Source organism: Charadrius vociferus, unplaced genomic scaffold (genome assembly GCF_000708025.1).
Source record: "Charadrius vociferus isolate BGI_N301 unplaced genomic scaffold, ASM70802v2 scaffold125, whole genome shotgun sequence".
Taxonomy (NCBI): domain Eukaryota; kingdom Metazoa; phylum Chordata; class Aves; order Charadriiformes; family Charadriidae; genus Charadrius; species Charadrius vociferus.
Window position 1 is genome coordinate 4,972,223 of NW_009649036.1, and position 14,626 is coordinate 4,986,848.

Consider the following 14,626-nt stretch of genomic DNA (forward strand, 5'->3'; position numbering starts at 1 on the left):
CGTGGGGGTGCACTTTTGTGCAGGTCTTGAATTGGTCTCTACTCTACTCTGCTCCTTACAGATAAACATAACTGGCAGGTAAATAGTTTCTCTCCATTTCATCAAACTACTCGCTTACTCAGGCGTAATTCTTGAGCGCAGTGGCTGCCTCGGGTCTAGAAAAATGAATGCGACGCCTTCTGCAACACGGGCATTTCCGAACATGTGCAATTTATCTGGCAGAGACAAATGGATCTGGACAAACAGTGAAAACAATTATTTGTGAATATTTTATTAGAAAATATCAAAAATTCATCAAATGAATTATTCAGCTTCCACATGACTAGTCCTGCCAATGATAGGGAAGAGCCTCGCACGCTGCCCCAGGCTTCTGGGTGGGGGAGGCTTCGAGCAGTGCTGGCAGCAGGCAGCGCGGTGCTTTACAGCCTTGCTCAGGAACACTTCCTTCCATCCTGGCACTTGAACCGCACCGAGCCGGGTTGGGAAGAGTTGCCGGTTCACGGGCTAAATTGGAGACAGACCCCAGCAGTGCTGCGGGAGAGGTATTTCAGTGCCCTGGCCAAACCTGCTAACTCACAGCCAAACTCAGCAACGTTTCACAAACAGGTCTCGTGGTCTCTTCCTTCATGAATGTCTTCTGAGGGGTTTTTTTTGTTTGTTTTAGGTAAGAGTCTATGACCTCCTGCAGTATGAGCATGGGCCAGATGATGTTCTGATCCTAGCTACTGATGGACTCTGGGATGTGCTGTTAAATGAAGAAGTAGCAGAAGCTGTCACTAACTTTCTACCAAACTGTGACCCCGATGATCCCCACAGGTTTGTGCTTATCCCTGACTTTCTAGCTTCTCCGTGGAAGTAAGAGTGCTTTTTGGTAATGTAGTTTTGTAGAAAGTATGATATGAGGAAAATGCAGTAAAGATGCAGCTCTTAAAAGAAGACATTTTTATAAGTTGGATGGAACCTCTACAGCAAATGTGGGATTCTGGTGTTGGGTTTGGTTTTTTTTCCTGTTGTAACTCAGAATTGCCTGCCTTCAAAGGAGAAGTTGTGGGGTCACAGTATCTTGGCATGGGATCTATTTTGTTTGCTCTACTAGGTTCTGTGGAAACTATAGTAGGCTGAGGTCTTAGAAGAACATCTCAACAGGTCTCTCTCTCCAGCCGTTTTCCACTCAACTCTTCTCTGGATAGTCCCTTCACACTAAAGATTGTTTCTCACTCAGACATCATCAGCATATATTTCCCCCTCTGTCACTGTATGTATGTAAGACTAATTCCTGGTCATGCCATGACCTTTAAACCCACCTTCAGTAGCAGGTACTCAGTGCTACCAGCTGCAGGACAGGTGTGGTGACAAAATAGGTGGAAAGTTTGACTATTTCATTTTAGTTGGAGTCTGCTTCATTTCAGAATTTTAACCTACCTCATCGTCTTCATTTTCCTGTCTTTATCACCTCTTACTTGAGCAGTTGCTCTCTTTAAAACATACCATCAAACAAAAAAACAAGTGCCCAAGCAACTAGCTAAAGCACTGCCTTGAGTGAGTCCATCAGTCTGTCTGCTGCTGAGTCGAGTGTCACCGTGAATTAAAACATTACACTACAGATCCAAAGTCTCTTGCACGTAAAAGGGAGGACTGTGAAAGTGGAAAGAGCTTTATCCTTCCCTAGAGACTGTTCAGGAAGGGAAGTGTGTGTTGCTCCTGAATTCAGGCCTGGCTGTCACTGTCTTCTGCCCTTGCCCTGGGCTGAGGGTGAGGAAGAGAGCTTTTACGCATCCCCAGTTGGCTGCGGAAAGCGGAGCTTCAGAGATAAGCTCTGGGATATCTTGGCATCCAAGTGAAAACACGTGGGACGGTGCGAGAGCTCAAGTTACAGTTGTTTAGATGTGACAACTCTTGAGGACATGGGGAAACCCGTCTCAAAATGCTTGGTGTTTCTCATGTTTTAAGTGGTCATCTCCACGGGGTCAGCCCTGTTCTCCATCAGCAAACAAGGAACATAACTGGGACACCCTGACAGTCACTTGGGTTTTAAAGTGAGAGCAGCTCCAAAGTAACTCGCGAGTGGTATTTTCTTGCCCTGACACTTACCAACATGGAATGCAAAGCAACGTTTTGCTGCAAGCACTCAGTCTTCAGGTGAATGAATGGTTAGCGTGAAGCTGTGACTGCAACATTTTTACCTTCTCCACTTCCTTGCGCTGAAGAGGAGATATGGTATGAATGACAACCAGGGCTGTCTCTACTACAGCAAGACATGGAGGTGTCTCTGCCCTCTCTGGGAGGAGATCAGGCGGGATTAGCGAGGGGCCCTTCCACAGCATCTGGCTCTGTGCTATGCGGATGTGCCATTAATTTAAAGTAGGAGGAGATGACCCATCCAATCTACCTCCCGTTGTTCCCTGGCACCATTCAGAGGTGCTAGGGAGCTTTTGCTCTTATTTCTGTACCCCTGAGGCTCCTCTTGCAGAGGCATCTGGTAAAATGTAATACCTCTGCCCTGCTCTGTCTCCATTCACCTCTAGTAGCTGGGAAAGGTTGACCCTTCTTGCCATCCTTGCTGGTCGTGGCTGTTGTGAATATGGTCTGGGTGCGCTGTGTCTATCTTGTTCCTTTTGGTCTTTCCAAAGCTGGTGATGGCCACCTTGTTTGCTGTAGTAGGAATGGGAATTCTTTGACTTGTTAGGCGAGTAATTTTTCATCCATTATAAAACACTCGCAGAAATCAGAAATGCTAAAGCGAAAAAAGAGATTTTCTTTGTTTCATTTAGATTTGTTTGTGCTGGTCTAGCCCCAGTAATTGTGGGGGATTAGTCCCTGTTTGTGGCAGCGCGAAGTACAGCACATGCCAGAACTGGGCCTGGTGTTTATGAGTTAGAACAAACACATTTATTAGTGTTTGACCTACTGGTCTATGAATGGACATCTGAATTGAAAATTAATTTGTTCTTTTAAGTAACTTTGTGCCAGGTCATTTAGAGTCTTACAAATAGTGGTGGCAAGACATTTCTCATGCCAGCTTGCAAAAGGTAATTAGAGCAGTCCCTCATATAGTTTACAATGATATTTATGAAAATTACCTTTGTGGAATTGCTCTTGCTGCCTGGTTGTAAAGAATATTTAAAGGGTTTAAAGTACTATGTGAGAGGCTTTAGGTAATTACTTCGCAGTGGTCCAAATGAGGTATAACTAATGAATTTACAATAGCATAGCAGCTCAGACTGTGGAGCTGCGTTCATTCCTCTCACTAGTCAGTGACAGGAAAATCGTGTTTGCCATATTATCAGCGTTAGGTTTAACAGAAATGTTATCCCACAAAATGTCAGGTTCTGTGATGGCTGTGGTGACATAGTCTGATCGCCTCGATCAGCTGGAAATGTGAAATCTCCAGGGATGTAGAAAACTTGTCAGAACGTAAGAGACTTGCCCCCTGTGTTTGGTAATGCTGTGGTCTTCTGGAGAACCTACCTGTGGAGAAGATCCGCCTGACCCAGTAGCCTACTTATTCCCTGACAGCTGCATATTTAAAAAAAGAAAAAAAAAAAAAAAAAAGCGCTAGGGAGGAAGATTTTAGTGCTGCAGAGTACTTCTCTGTTACATAATTAGCTCTTTGAGGGAACAATATCCCTCCCATTTGAATTAGAAGTCATTTTATAGCCTGATGGGTAAGAGCTTACAGCCCTCGGCAATGCTCTTGGGACTCTCTGTTGCTGATATTTACTGTCGGAACTGTGAGTGTTTGTTACCCACAGAAAAACATCTTTGAATCCTGTCAAACATAGCACGTGCCTGGGCATCTTCAAGTGCGGGGAGGGCAAAGTCCTCGGGTCTGTCTTCACCCAGACGTGTGGCTGCAGCCTCAGGGGATTCGGGCAGCGGGTAATGGGAACAGACTTGATTAGAGAAAAGTTCCTCCATGAGGGCTGCGATGGCGTGAAGAAGCTGGCGTGGAGCTGGATTTCTCAGCCAGCTCATTTCTTATGGGTGTTGTGGCAGACAAGAGCATGAAGGGGACCCTGAGTGAAGAACAGGTGGTAGCGACACACTGCTGCTTTCCATACATCATCTCTCTGAAGAGGTATGAAGATAGAGAAGCATGACTATTGCCCGTTTCCTTCAGCTGCACTTATGCAGGTTTACCCACTGACCTTGGGAATCTTTTATTTCTTGTCCTCCCTCCTGTCCTTTCTCGTTCCCTCTCACTCTCCTCTCTCACACTAGCTAGAGATTTATGAGGATGCTGGAGAGTTGCTCCACCTCTGCGGGGTGTGAGAAGATAAGAAGCTGCTCAGACAGCAGCACGTTTCCCCCACTGTCACCATTTCTCCCGCAGTACTTACACTGATCAATACTGAAAGCTTCAGCAGCAGAAGAAAAAACCCATATATATTTATTCTTAAAACATAAAAGTTGTATTCCAGCGAGGCTGTTCATTAGGAGGAAGTGGATACTTTAAAACTACTTCAGCAGTTCTCTAATGCTGTCTCGACAGCTGAATCCCAAGTTCACAGTGCTGGAGAATAAAGCATTAGGTAATGGACTGCTGCTGCTATTCATCTCCAGGTACAAGAGACTCACCCTATCTCCTCTAGTGCCAAGTTGAACAGTTTCGCTTCAATTCAGCTCTGAACAAGGAGAGGAATATGTTACCTTGCTGCTGCCTTCACCTGTTCCTTTTCCTTTGCTTCGATGAGCTGGTTTTCTTGTGTATTTCACAGTCTGTCTACGAGAGATTTTCTGGTTTATTAAAATTCTTTTTATTTTATTTTGCCCTCTCTAAACATGAAGCAGCAAAAGCTTTACTCAATCAAGAGCAATACTCATTCCTGTATACTCTTTAGATGTGGGGAGACCTTCTTAATTAGAAAAAGGAGGAAGGCAAAGTTTTCTGCCAGAGTGATGGGTATTTTCTTCTCTTAAATTCTGACAATAGCTGAGGAATCCTTGGAAAAGGTGTTCTAGCCAAAATTCACTCAGCATCAGACATGCTGTGAATAAATATTCCAGTTTCTCGCTTGCCATGTAGAGTCCTTTTGCTCCTGAGCCCTGCATCTGATTTGGGATCTGGGAGTGCAAGTATGTACGTTTGGCTTTTTTCCCCTTAGAAAATAAATTTCATGTTGCATTGGGACAAGAGGGGCAGTGCTTCTTGTTACGTCCTGCCATTACACCTCGAGGGCATTGGTACAGACTTATCTGGATCCTGCGGACAGTGTGCACATGTGTGTGCAAGCGCATGTGTTAAAGATCATGCCTTGGGCCCTTCTCTTAAAATGAATCTTCTGTCAAAACTAGCGAGGGCTGGAAATTTTATCACTCAGTACCATTAGGAGTAGGGCCTGCGTTGCTTCTGTACAATATTACTTGGACGTAACATCAAACCTTTTTGGGTAGTCAAATGTTGGCTTATTTGCATTGGACAAATATTTTTAGTGGAGCAAATAAATCTGTCCCTGGTTCAAAGGAGTTTAAGGCACCAGAATTGTAGAAACAGAACATAACTGGGTTTGTTTGGGTTTTTTTTTCTTTTTTTATCCCCACAGAGTGAATAAAGTCTCTACTGATAGAAATTACCATTTAATACTGCATTCTCTGGTGAAAATTTCTGGGGTTAGAACAGTCCTGGATACTCACTTAATGAACTTGCTTTTTTTTTCCCCCCATTGCTTCTGATCAATGGAGATACTGTTCCTTCCCATTCTTCAGGTGGGATCTGGGCAGATAATTTCTGGCCAATGATCCTCCCTAGAAAAGGGGATCTTGAAACACAAAGTCTTCCTGTCCTTCCTGGTTTCTGGAAACCACAGAGGTGTGCTTTGCTTCTGGTGGCCTGTGTGGTTGGCTTCATAGAGCCCGGCATCATCTTGGAGGTTGATTACGCTTCAAATAAAACACAGGCAGACACAATATTGAACTGTTTTTTCTTGTCAGGCTTTTAACTGTTTGATTAATTTTTAATTATCAGATGATAGAAAAGCTTTCCTCCGCCCAACCAAATTCAAAACATCTCAGCCAGGTGTTGGACTGAAGAAGCAAAACACGTGACGGTAGCTATTCACCCATAATGAGATTTCTTTCAGGGGAAACTTTTAAATGAGTACACAGATGTGTTGATCTAGTAACAGCAGGTAAAACGATAAGGGAGAGCATGTCAGAGCACATGACGGAGCACCGTCATGCACCACCTTTTGCACGCTGACACCCTTCTGCCCCACACAGCATCTGTTATTTTTTCAGGTCATAAAATAACTCACATAAATCCAACGCCGCTCAGCCCAGTGCAGGCTGGGTGTTTTGAAGCAACATGAAACTTGGGTTTTTCACTAAATTAAGCACTTGACAACTCACATTCACACAGTTTTCCTTGAACTCATAAAGATGAAAGGACTGCAGGACTCTGTTAATCTGGCTGTATTAACTGTGAGTAACTGTAACTTTTCCAGTTTCAGAATAAAAGATGTTTAAAAATCATTCTTACGCTCAAGGGAAACAGACAAGTTAGTCTACTTGGTTTAAAGTGTAATTTGGGTTTTATTTTTAGCACTGTGTTACTTTCAAATTACTTTCTTTTGGTTTGTCTCTGAAATAGTTGACCCATGTTTACCTTCAGATGTTTCAGTCCACAAGTGTGTAGTTTTCAACAGCAAGTAGTGTTACTTTGGGTCCTCAGTTTATTTTTAGACTACTCCTAGAAAGAAGATTTGTTAAGGCAAATGTTTTAATATTTTTCTGAAAACTTGTGAAGCTGGGCACCCAAAATGATGGGTGACTTTTTGATCGATCAGTGCCTGTCAGATATCTTCAGATTCTGATGCAGGAGCCGTCACTGAACTGGAAGGGGTTGCTTTGCGGTTATGCCGTGGTTCGCGTTTCTCCTGCCTGCTTCAAAAATGCTGGGAAGGTTGTCCTGGTAGCTCACAATGGTAAATCTGGCAGGTTGTGAAACCCACCTCCCTCATGAAGACGAGCACTCCCTGGCTGTGTTCTGCCTTTTCCACAGGTACACGCTGGCGGCGCAGGACCTGGTGATGCGAGCCAGGGGAGTGCTGAAGGACCGGGGCTGGCGAATATCCAATGACAGGCTGGGCTCTGGAGACGACATCTCTGTCTACGTCATCCCTTTAATACACGGGAACAAACAGTCGTGAAAGTAGCGTCAAGAACGGTTATAGGATGGGGATCTTTTTGGGAAGGGCCTGTAAGAGACAATATGTTTTTGGTGATCTGACCAGGACACTTCCAACTGATGTAATCTATTCAAAACTAATGCTGGAGGGGTATTCTTCTGCCCGAAAGGTAGGGCTCTGCACATATACTGTATATGATTAAAGATAACCCTTAAGATTACAAGTTCCCTATAGAAATGGTTTTGGTGCTTAACAGGAATGGGATTTAAATGCTGCTAGCATATTATGGATTCTGTCATCCCTCCAGGTGGGGAATTATTATCTTTTTTTTCTCAGTTTACCATGTAGCTTGGAAGAGCCGTTTCAGTTGTGAGAGTAGAAGTAGGTATCAGAAGCCAAGGAGGCTCCTGAAATCTACCCCCAAATATTCAGAAGGTGACTTGGGTCACATCTTATTTAAAAATACCTATATATATATACATATATGAGACTCAAGAGTTTTCTTCTTGCAAAAAGTTGCATTCATGACTTACTTATGGACAACTTCAAACTTGTATAATCCTTCGAACCCCCATTTTCCTCTCCTGTCTCTTCTTCAGTAGACTATACTCCTGTATTTTAGTAGGAAAACTGAAATTGTTTTCAGTGTGACTATGCCTGTTTACTGCAGCTAAAACAGCCACCTGCAAAATTGTCCAGGAGAAATAGCTCACAGTCCTGTATGGCGAGATTTATTCTGGTGTGAGGAGTTATTTGTCAAGATTCCCTGTTGTGTGTATACCATGATTATACAGAGCACGCAAACTCAGCTTTATGTGATGTTTACCTGGAGGCCGTGGTTTCTTTGGGATCAGAGATTTTCATTCACTGAGTGGTTCTGCCTGCTTTATCCTGTTGGAAGGATCCCTGACCATGCAGCTTTTGCATCAGTTGGGATTCAGTAAATTTATTTGGGCTCCCGAGTGGATTTTTAGTTGGATTCCTACTTGAAGCAGTAGTATTGTTCTCGTTATCAATTTGGATACCCAGATAGTGATCTATTTAAAAGTCTTTTCATTTCTTCCTGCCTCGCTTATTATTCAGTATACCTTTGCCTGCTCGACTCGGTGATCAGAAAGTGACAGCTTATAACTTTGTCCTCTTGGTATCGAGGACCGTAGTCAAGGATCAAAAGATCACCGTGATAGATACCATCCCTTGGCTAGCTTCAGCAGTTTTTTTTCTTAGCAGTGATGAATCAATTTAAATAAAGAAAATCTGAGTAAAACATTATCAGAGTGAAAGCGATAGTCCAAGAAGGAAAAAAGTGAGCCAATCTGCAGCCTAACCTGGCTGCCTGTTCTTCAAGCAGGCAGCTCTCTTACTTCATTGGCAGAAACTGAAGAAAAAACAAAATCAGGCAGCGTATAGGCAGGTGTATTGGCTGGGACGCCAAATTTAACCTGACTTGCCCCCAGTAGCACATTCTTTTGAAGCTGTGTGTCTAGGCTTGTACTTCTTGGGTAGCCAAAAGGTAGGGGGCTGACACAACTGTAGGGCACTGGCTGGGCAGCTCACGAGTGTTGTGTCCTTTCGGAAGGAGAAAGAGGATGCTGTGCCCTTTGCCGACTCTCTCCTGAACAGGCGTGGCCTGGAGCTTGCCAGTGTGCGGTGTAGCTGCCCAGGTGCTTTATTTGATTGCATCCAGAAGTACGTGTGCAACAGTCTCGGTGGATTTAAACTACCCTTGCTCTAAATCTCTAGACCCAGTAGGAGTTTCGGGTTGAGAGGGGGCAATGCAGAGTGTGTAACGGCTCAAAACGTGCAGCAAACTGCATGATTTTAGCCTGAAAACTGTTCCGTGTGTTCCCCAGTGCATGTGATAAAGCTGCGCAGAACACAGATGTTTTATATTCTAGAGCTTCAGCATAAATCAGTGGCATATCTGATCATGTGTTGTCATGCTTTATCTATTCTTTCTTTATTTTTTTCCTTTACCTCTTTTTCTGTATGCAGCTGGGTTAAAAGAGAGGTTTGGAGTCTTAAGTATTTTTCACATGGCCCCTCATATGTTTTAAATTTTAAGCAAGAGAAGATCTCTTGCACTTTTCTCTTTTTTTTCTTTTTTTTTTTTTTTTGGCCTAATAAACTTGTAAACATGCTTTTCATGCTCTGTGTAACTCCTGTTGTCTCTTCACAAATGCAGTTGTGTAGTCCTCTAGCAATTCAGATCCTCTTTCACAAAGAAACTAATGCCGGCAATTCTGGCTGAGTCGTCTGAACAGCAAAGAACCTGGTGCTGCTGGTACCGGCTACAACCCTGAGTCAACTATTTCAGTGCCCATGTGTTGTTAATCTTCATTATTTGGTAACATGGTGTCAACACACGTACCAGTCATTATAAAACCACTGAGTACAATGTGGTGGAAATAAATTGCCAGTGTAGCATTTGCCAAAATTTAAAAGTGTAATTTCAAGGCAATGGAAAATGCACCTTCTCATTCAGGGGCGTTTTTAAACATACCCCTGGAGAGATGGGTTAGCAGAGTGCATGCCTTGGTGGGAGCAAACTGGCTGGTGACTTCTCAGAGCAAAATCTCGTGGGCGCTGGTATGGCTTTGGGGATCGTCCTCCAATATGTCTGTTGGTCATATTGCTGTCAGTCACTCTGCTTCTCTGCAGCAGCTGTGCCCAGGTGGAGTTGTGTTAGCTATCGCACCCTCTCCTGGAAAGGGTGGAAGTACAGTATCAACAATTAATACCGATTAGCATCAATTAATAAATTTTGGGAACTTTAAAGGATAATAAAAAGCTTCCTACTCAGATACATGTGACTGAAACTATGTTGTGATGCTTTTTGTTTAGCTTTTTCATGAAGTATCTTATATAATTACATGCTTGCCTACCTAGAGCATCTCTGGTACATCTCTGATACACTGCGTTAGTACTTGGGCTTCCACTTCTATCTGCTTTCACTAGGAGCTTCCTACATGCCTGCACTGTGGTCTGTGCTCTGCTTCAAGGCATGGTATAAATGCATATACGCACCAAAGCCTCATGTAAATAGGAGGCAGGAGTCACTTCTTGGGGGAGGTATTGTGTGAGAAGCAAAAATAATTAACAGCATTTCTAATTTCCTTTATAGGTTGAATCATTTTGGGATTCACAACATTAGAAACCACTGATGGCAGGGAGGATCCCTGCTGCACCAAACCATTTTTCAGATAGGCAGAGGATGGGTATTGCCATGTGCAGACTTGCAGCTGGGGCTCAGCGAAGCGCCGGCGTTAGGAACAGACAGCTCACTGCCTCAAACTGGAGCAAGTTAGGTGCCAGCTCCTAATTTTAGATCCTTGGCATGTCATCTTAGTGCCTGATGCCAGCAGCAATATGGGGTTTTTTTGCCAGTGAAGTTCCCATAGTATCCAAAATTGTTTTGAGCTGTAGTTGCAAGGAACCTCAGTCCTGAGTTACATCTGTATTCATATTGCTCTTGCACAGTGCTGTCTCCTTGCCTATACCTACACAGGGCTTAGAAAGTCAGGCAGGTTCTTGTCCTTCCTTGGACAACGGCAAGGAGAGGAAATGGTACGCCATATATAGTTCAGGTTAGCCAACAGTGCAATGCAACACTGTCTTCTCGTGCCTGGTCCAAGTTCTAGAAACTCAAAACCAAGAAGCTTCTACCGTTCCCCCCTGAATACTGTTGCAGAAGGTAGCACAGCCTTTTCAGACATTTTTCTCTTGCACTACGGCCTAAAATCATCTTTAATTTGATGAAGGACAAAGAAATTCTGTTTACACCTTAAGTGAGGGACACAACTGTCTTTTGGTACATTAATGCAGTGATGCTTCCTTCATGAATGTGAAAGTGTGTTGTCTGAGGGGGCTGATGTTCAGTGCCCTCAGGCTGGAGAGAGAGAGAAGTTTATTTCATAAATTCTAAAAAACAACAGGGCTAACAAGGTGGTCAGTCTGCTGTTAGCAGTGGATTTCCATATTAAAGTTCCTTCCATGTTAAAATCTGACAAGAGAGGTCTGGGAGGTGGGGTTGACTCTGTGCCTCCAGGATATTTTTGAAAAACTGTACTTGATGTTTGGGCAGATTTTGGCTTTGAACTTTTGCTAGGTTTTTAAAGAACACTACATGCTCCAAGCACATCATCTGTGTTTCTTCCTGCCTCAGTGTTTTGCTTTTATTTTACATTTTATGTACAAATACTTTCAAGATTTTTGTGTCAAACATGAATTGCAAACTGTGTGGAATTGTTGGTTCTCCCCAATGTTTTTTGGTGTGTAAATAGTTCTCCTCCACGTGTCTTAGATGAAGACATAGTGATGTGGCTACCAGAGAGTGACCAAATGATGTTGTAACTGTGCTGCTGTATTTCTACCTGTGATGTACTTGAAGGAGGATGCCCTTGTCCACCTCCACTCTCATTCTTTTTTTCTTTGTCTTGTTTGGTTTTGTTTGGTTGATTTATTTTTTTTTAACCATTGCTGGTGGTGTTCTTTCATAGGTGTCTTATTTTGGTTTGGGATTTAATAGCCACCACCTTTTTCTTTCCTTCATTGGACAAGTCATCTTGTTTTGAGATCTGTACAACTGTCTGGATTTTGTATGTCCTGAAGAATGGAAGACCTGCTGGAGGAAGATGTTTTGGACCAATGTACTTCTGCTTTGTGACTGTGAAATGTTGATCTTTTTGTAACCCAAGAACAAAAAATGTTTAGTAAAGGGATATATTTTGTGTTTTTTGAAACTTTTCAGTGCAATGAACAAAAGAGGAGGATGCTGAAGAAGTGTATGCGCAAAGTTTTAAAATAAAATTTTAAATTATATATTATATATATCCATCTATATCAATAACCATTATTATTCTGCCTTTGTCCTGAAGACTACCTAAGTCTCTTTGTGGGTATTCCTAATTGTGCAATACGGACAAGTAGCACACTGCTTTACAAGGGCATGGATGATTCACTGACAAAAGGTCTCACTCTTGATTTAAAGAAGTAAATCCCTATGAGGTGCATTAGCGTATGGGTTGATCTGGAAGAGTTCAGCTGTAGGATAACTATGTGAGCTGTGTGCTGCCATGCGATTGTGATTCATTGCTCAGACTGCCAGTTGCCATGTTCTGACTCAGTGAAGAGCTATGCAAAGTGATCAGCTATCAACTCTCAGTGGCATGAGAAACTGGGTGTAATTCTCATCAATTTGTGATTGATAAGAAGCTCAACATGAGCCAGCAATGCACGATCCTGGGCTGCATCAGAAGAAGCGTGGCCAGCAGGACAAGGGAGGTGATTCTTCCCCTCTACTCTGCTCTGGTGAGATCTCACCTGCAGTACTGCGTCCAGCTCTGGAGCCCCCAACATAGAAAAGACACAAACCTGTTGGAGCGGGTCCAGAGGAGGGCCACGAAGATGATCAGAGGTCTGGAACACCTCTCCTATGAAGACATGCTGAGAGAGTTGGGGTTGTTCAGCCTGGAGAAGAGAAGGCTGCAGGGAGACCTTACGGCAGCCTTCTAGTACCTAAAGGGGGCCTACAGGAGAGCTGGGGAGGGACTTTTTACAAGGGAGCGTAGGGATTGGATGAGGGGGAATGGCTTTAAACTGAAAGAGGGCAGGTTTAGGTTAAATATTAGGAAGAAATTTTTCACTCTGAGGGTTGTAAGGCGCTGGAACAGGCTGCCCAGAGAAGTTGTCAAAGCTCCATCCCTGGAGGTGTTTAAGGCCAGGCTGGATGGGGCTTTGAGCAACCTGGTCTAGTGGGAGGTGTCCCTGCCCAGGGCAGGGGGGTTGGAAGTCGATGATCTTCAAGGTCCCTTCCAACCTAAGCCATCCTATAATTTTTGAAATGACAACACACTTGGAATAAGTTTTCCCTCCTCCCCAGTTTCTTGGGAATCACAGTTTCAAACTCTACTGTAAATTTAGAGTAAAACTGAGGGAGAATTCATTGATTCCACTGACGGAAGCTGTCATGGTTATTTAGTAACAAAAGATGTATTTGAAGGTACCAAAGATGCAGGCACTAACACCAGCATCTTTGCATTGTACCAGCACAGAGCCACGGGCAGTACCCATCTGGGTTGGCAGCAAGAGAACGAGAGCTAGGCAGGTATCTACTGTTTGTATCTTTGAAATATTGCATTGCAGCACAAGCTGTTCTCCTGCTTCCTCACACGTAGTAGAAGAGCGGTGAAAACATTTCTTCTAGTGTTACCCCAGTTTTTAAAATGCTGCATGCGCCCCTTGTGTTCACTCAGCGTAACAGGGCGTGCAAAGAGAAGCGATTTGTTACTTTCACTCAGGTTCTTCTCACTCTCTTGTTAAGTCCTACCGTTTATTACTGCAGTCTAACCACTGAGTCAAGTTTAAAATTGCTGTGCAAATAAACTTTGTCACGGCATTGCCTGGCTTGCTGGTGGCAGCTGAATAAATAAGTGTTGGTAGCACGTGGTGATGCACATCAAAACCTAAAGGAGCTTGTTCCACGTCATCCTATTGCTTTTGCATCTCTTACACCCTTAATTCTGTAAGACTGTAGGTCAAGCAAGACTTGTTATTTTTATGTTTTAGGCAAAAGATACAGCTTTTAAAATTTGGACATCAGTTTCTATAATTCCTGTATGCGATAAATCAGCGCTTAGCCAAATAATATATTCGTGTTATTCAACTGAATGTACTCAGTTAACTAAAGCGACATAAGGGAACAATCCCAGTAATTTATTGTATTTTGTACAATTACCGTAAAACCAAGGCCTGAAGTTTCATCTTCTTAACGTATCCTCGTGCGGCAACGTACCTTCACAAAAACTTTACTTCTTTATACTATTACACTGGGGCTTTTATTGATTCCAGAGTTTCTCTCGTGCTTTCCAGGAAGGCTTATATAAACCAAAGTTATTGCACATCCTGTTCTTGTTAGAAGGAAGGACAAAGGCTTTTTTTAAAATCCTCCACTTTGCAAAACAAAGACTGCCATAACATTTTAGAGACAAAATGATTTCAGAAGAAATTATGCTTTGAGGACAAGGTTAATAAAAAGGAGTATGATCAAGGTAGACAAAATGTGTCTACAGGTAGATAACAGATGATTCGGAGACTCTTTATTTTAATAATTTAAGAACAATTAATCATAAATTTGAAGCTGCAGAAATAGTCTACAGCACTCTGCCACAAAATATGAACGGGAGAGGGAGGAAGCTGCAGTAGAAAAAAACAAAAATCAGATCTGTACTGCAGCTAATTTAAGGCTGATTATTTAGATGCATAGCTAGAGGAGATCTCTGACCCTTCTTGAATTTTAGGCCATCTAAAATTAGAATTACAACCTTTTTCTTGGGTGTATAGGGCATACTTTCTCAGGCTCTAAAGAGTCAAAAATGCCCCCGATCTTTACTCCTGAGCATTTATTCCCTTAAGCAGTAGCAGACAATCCCTTACGGTGTTCTGTAAAGACAGCACTACAACCAGCTGTAGTGGTTTGGCATCATCCCTGAGCTTCACAG

At 43.0% G+C, this 14,626-nt stretch overlaps 1 protein-coding gene across 1 annotated transcript in view; it reads left to right on the forward strand.

The window, feature by feature from the left end:
• PPM1H (protein phosphatase, Mg2+/Mn2+ dependent, 1H) overlaps positions 1–7,148 on the forward strand; it is a 93,161-nt gene extending 86,013 nt beyond the window's left edge. Inside the window, exons 9-10 of the mRNA XM_009887845.1 lie at positions 665–816; positions 7,001–7,148. Of these exons, the coding sequence (XP_009886147.1) occupies positions 665–816; positions 7,001–7,148 (300 nt within the window). The remainder of the gene's footprint in view (positions 1–664; positions 817–7,000) is intronic.
• The last annotated feature ends 7,478 nt before the right edge of the window (positions 7,149–14,626 follow it).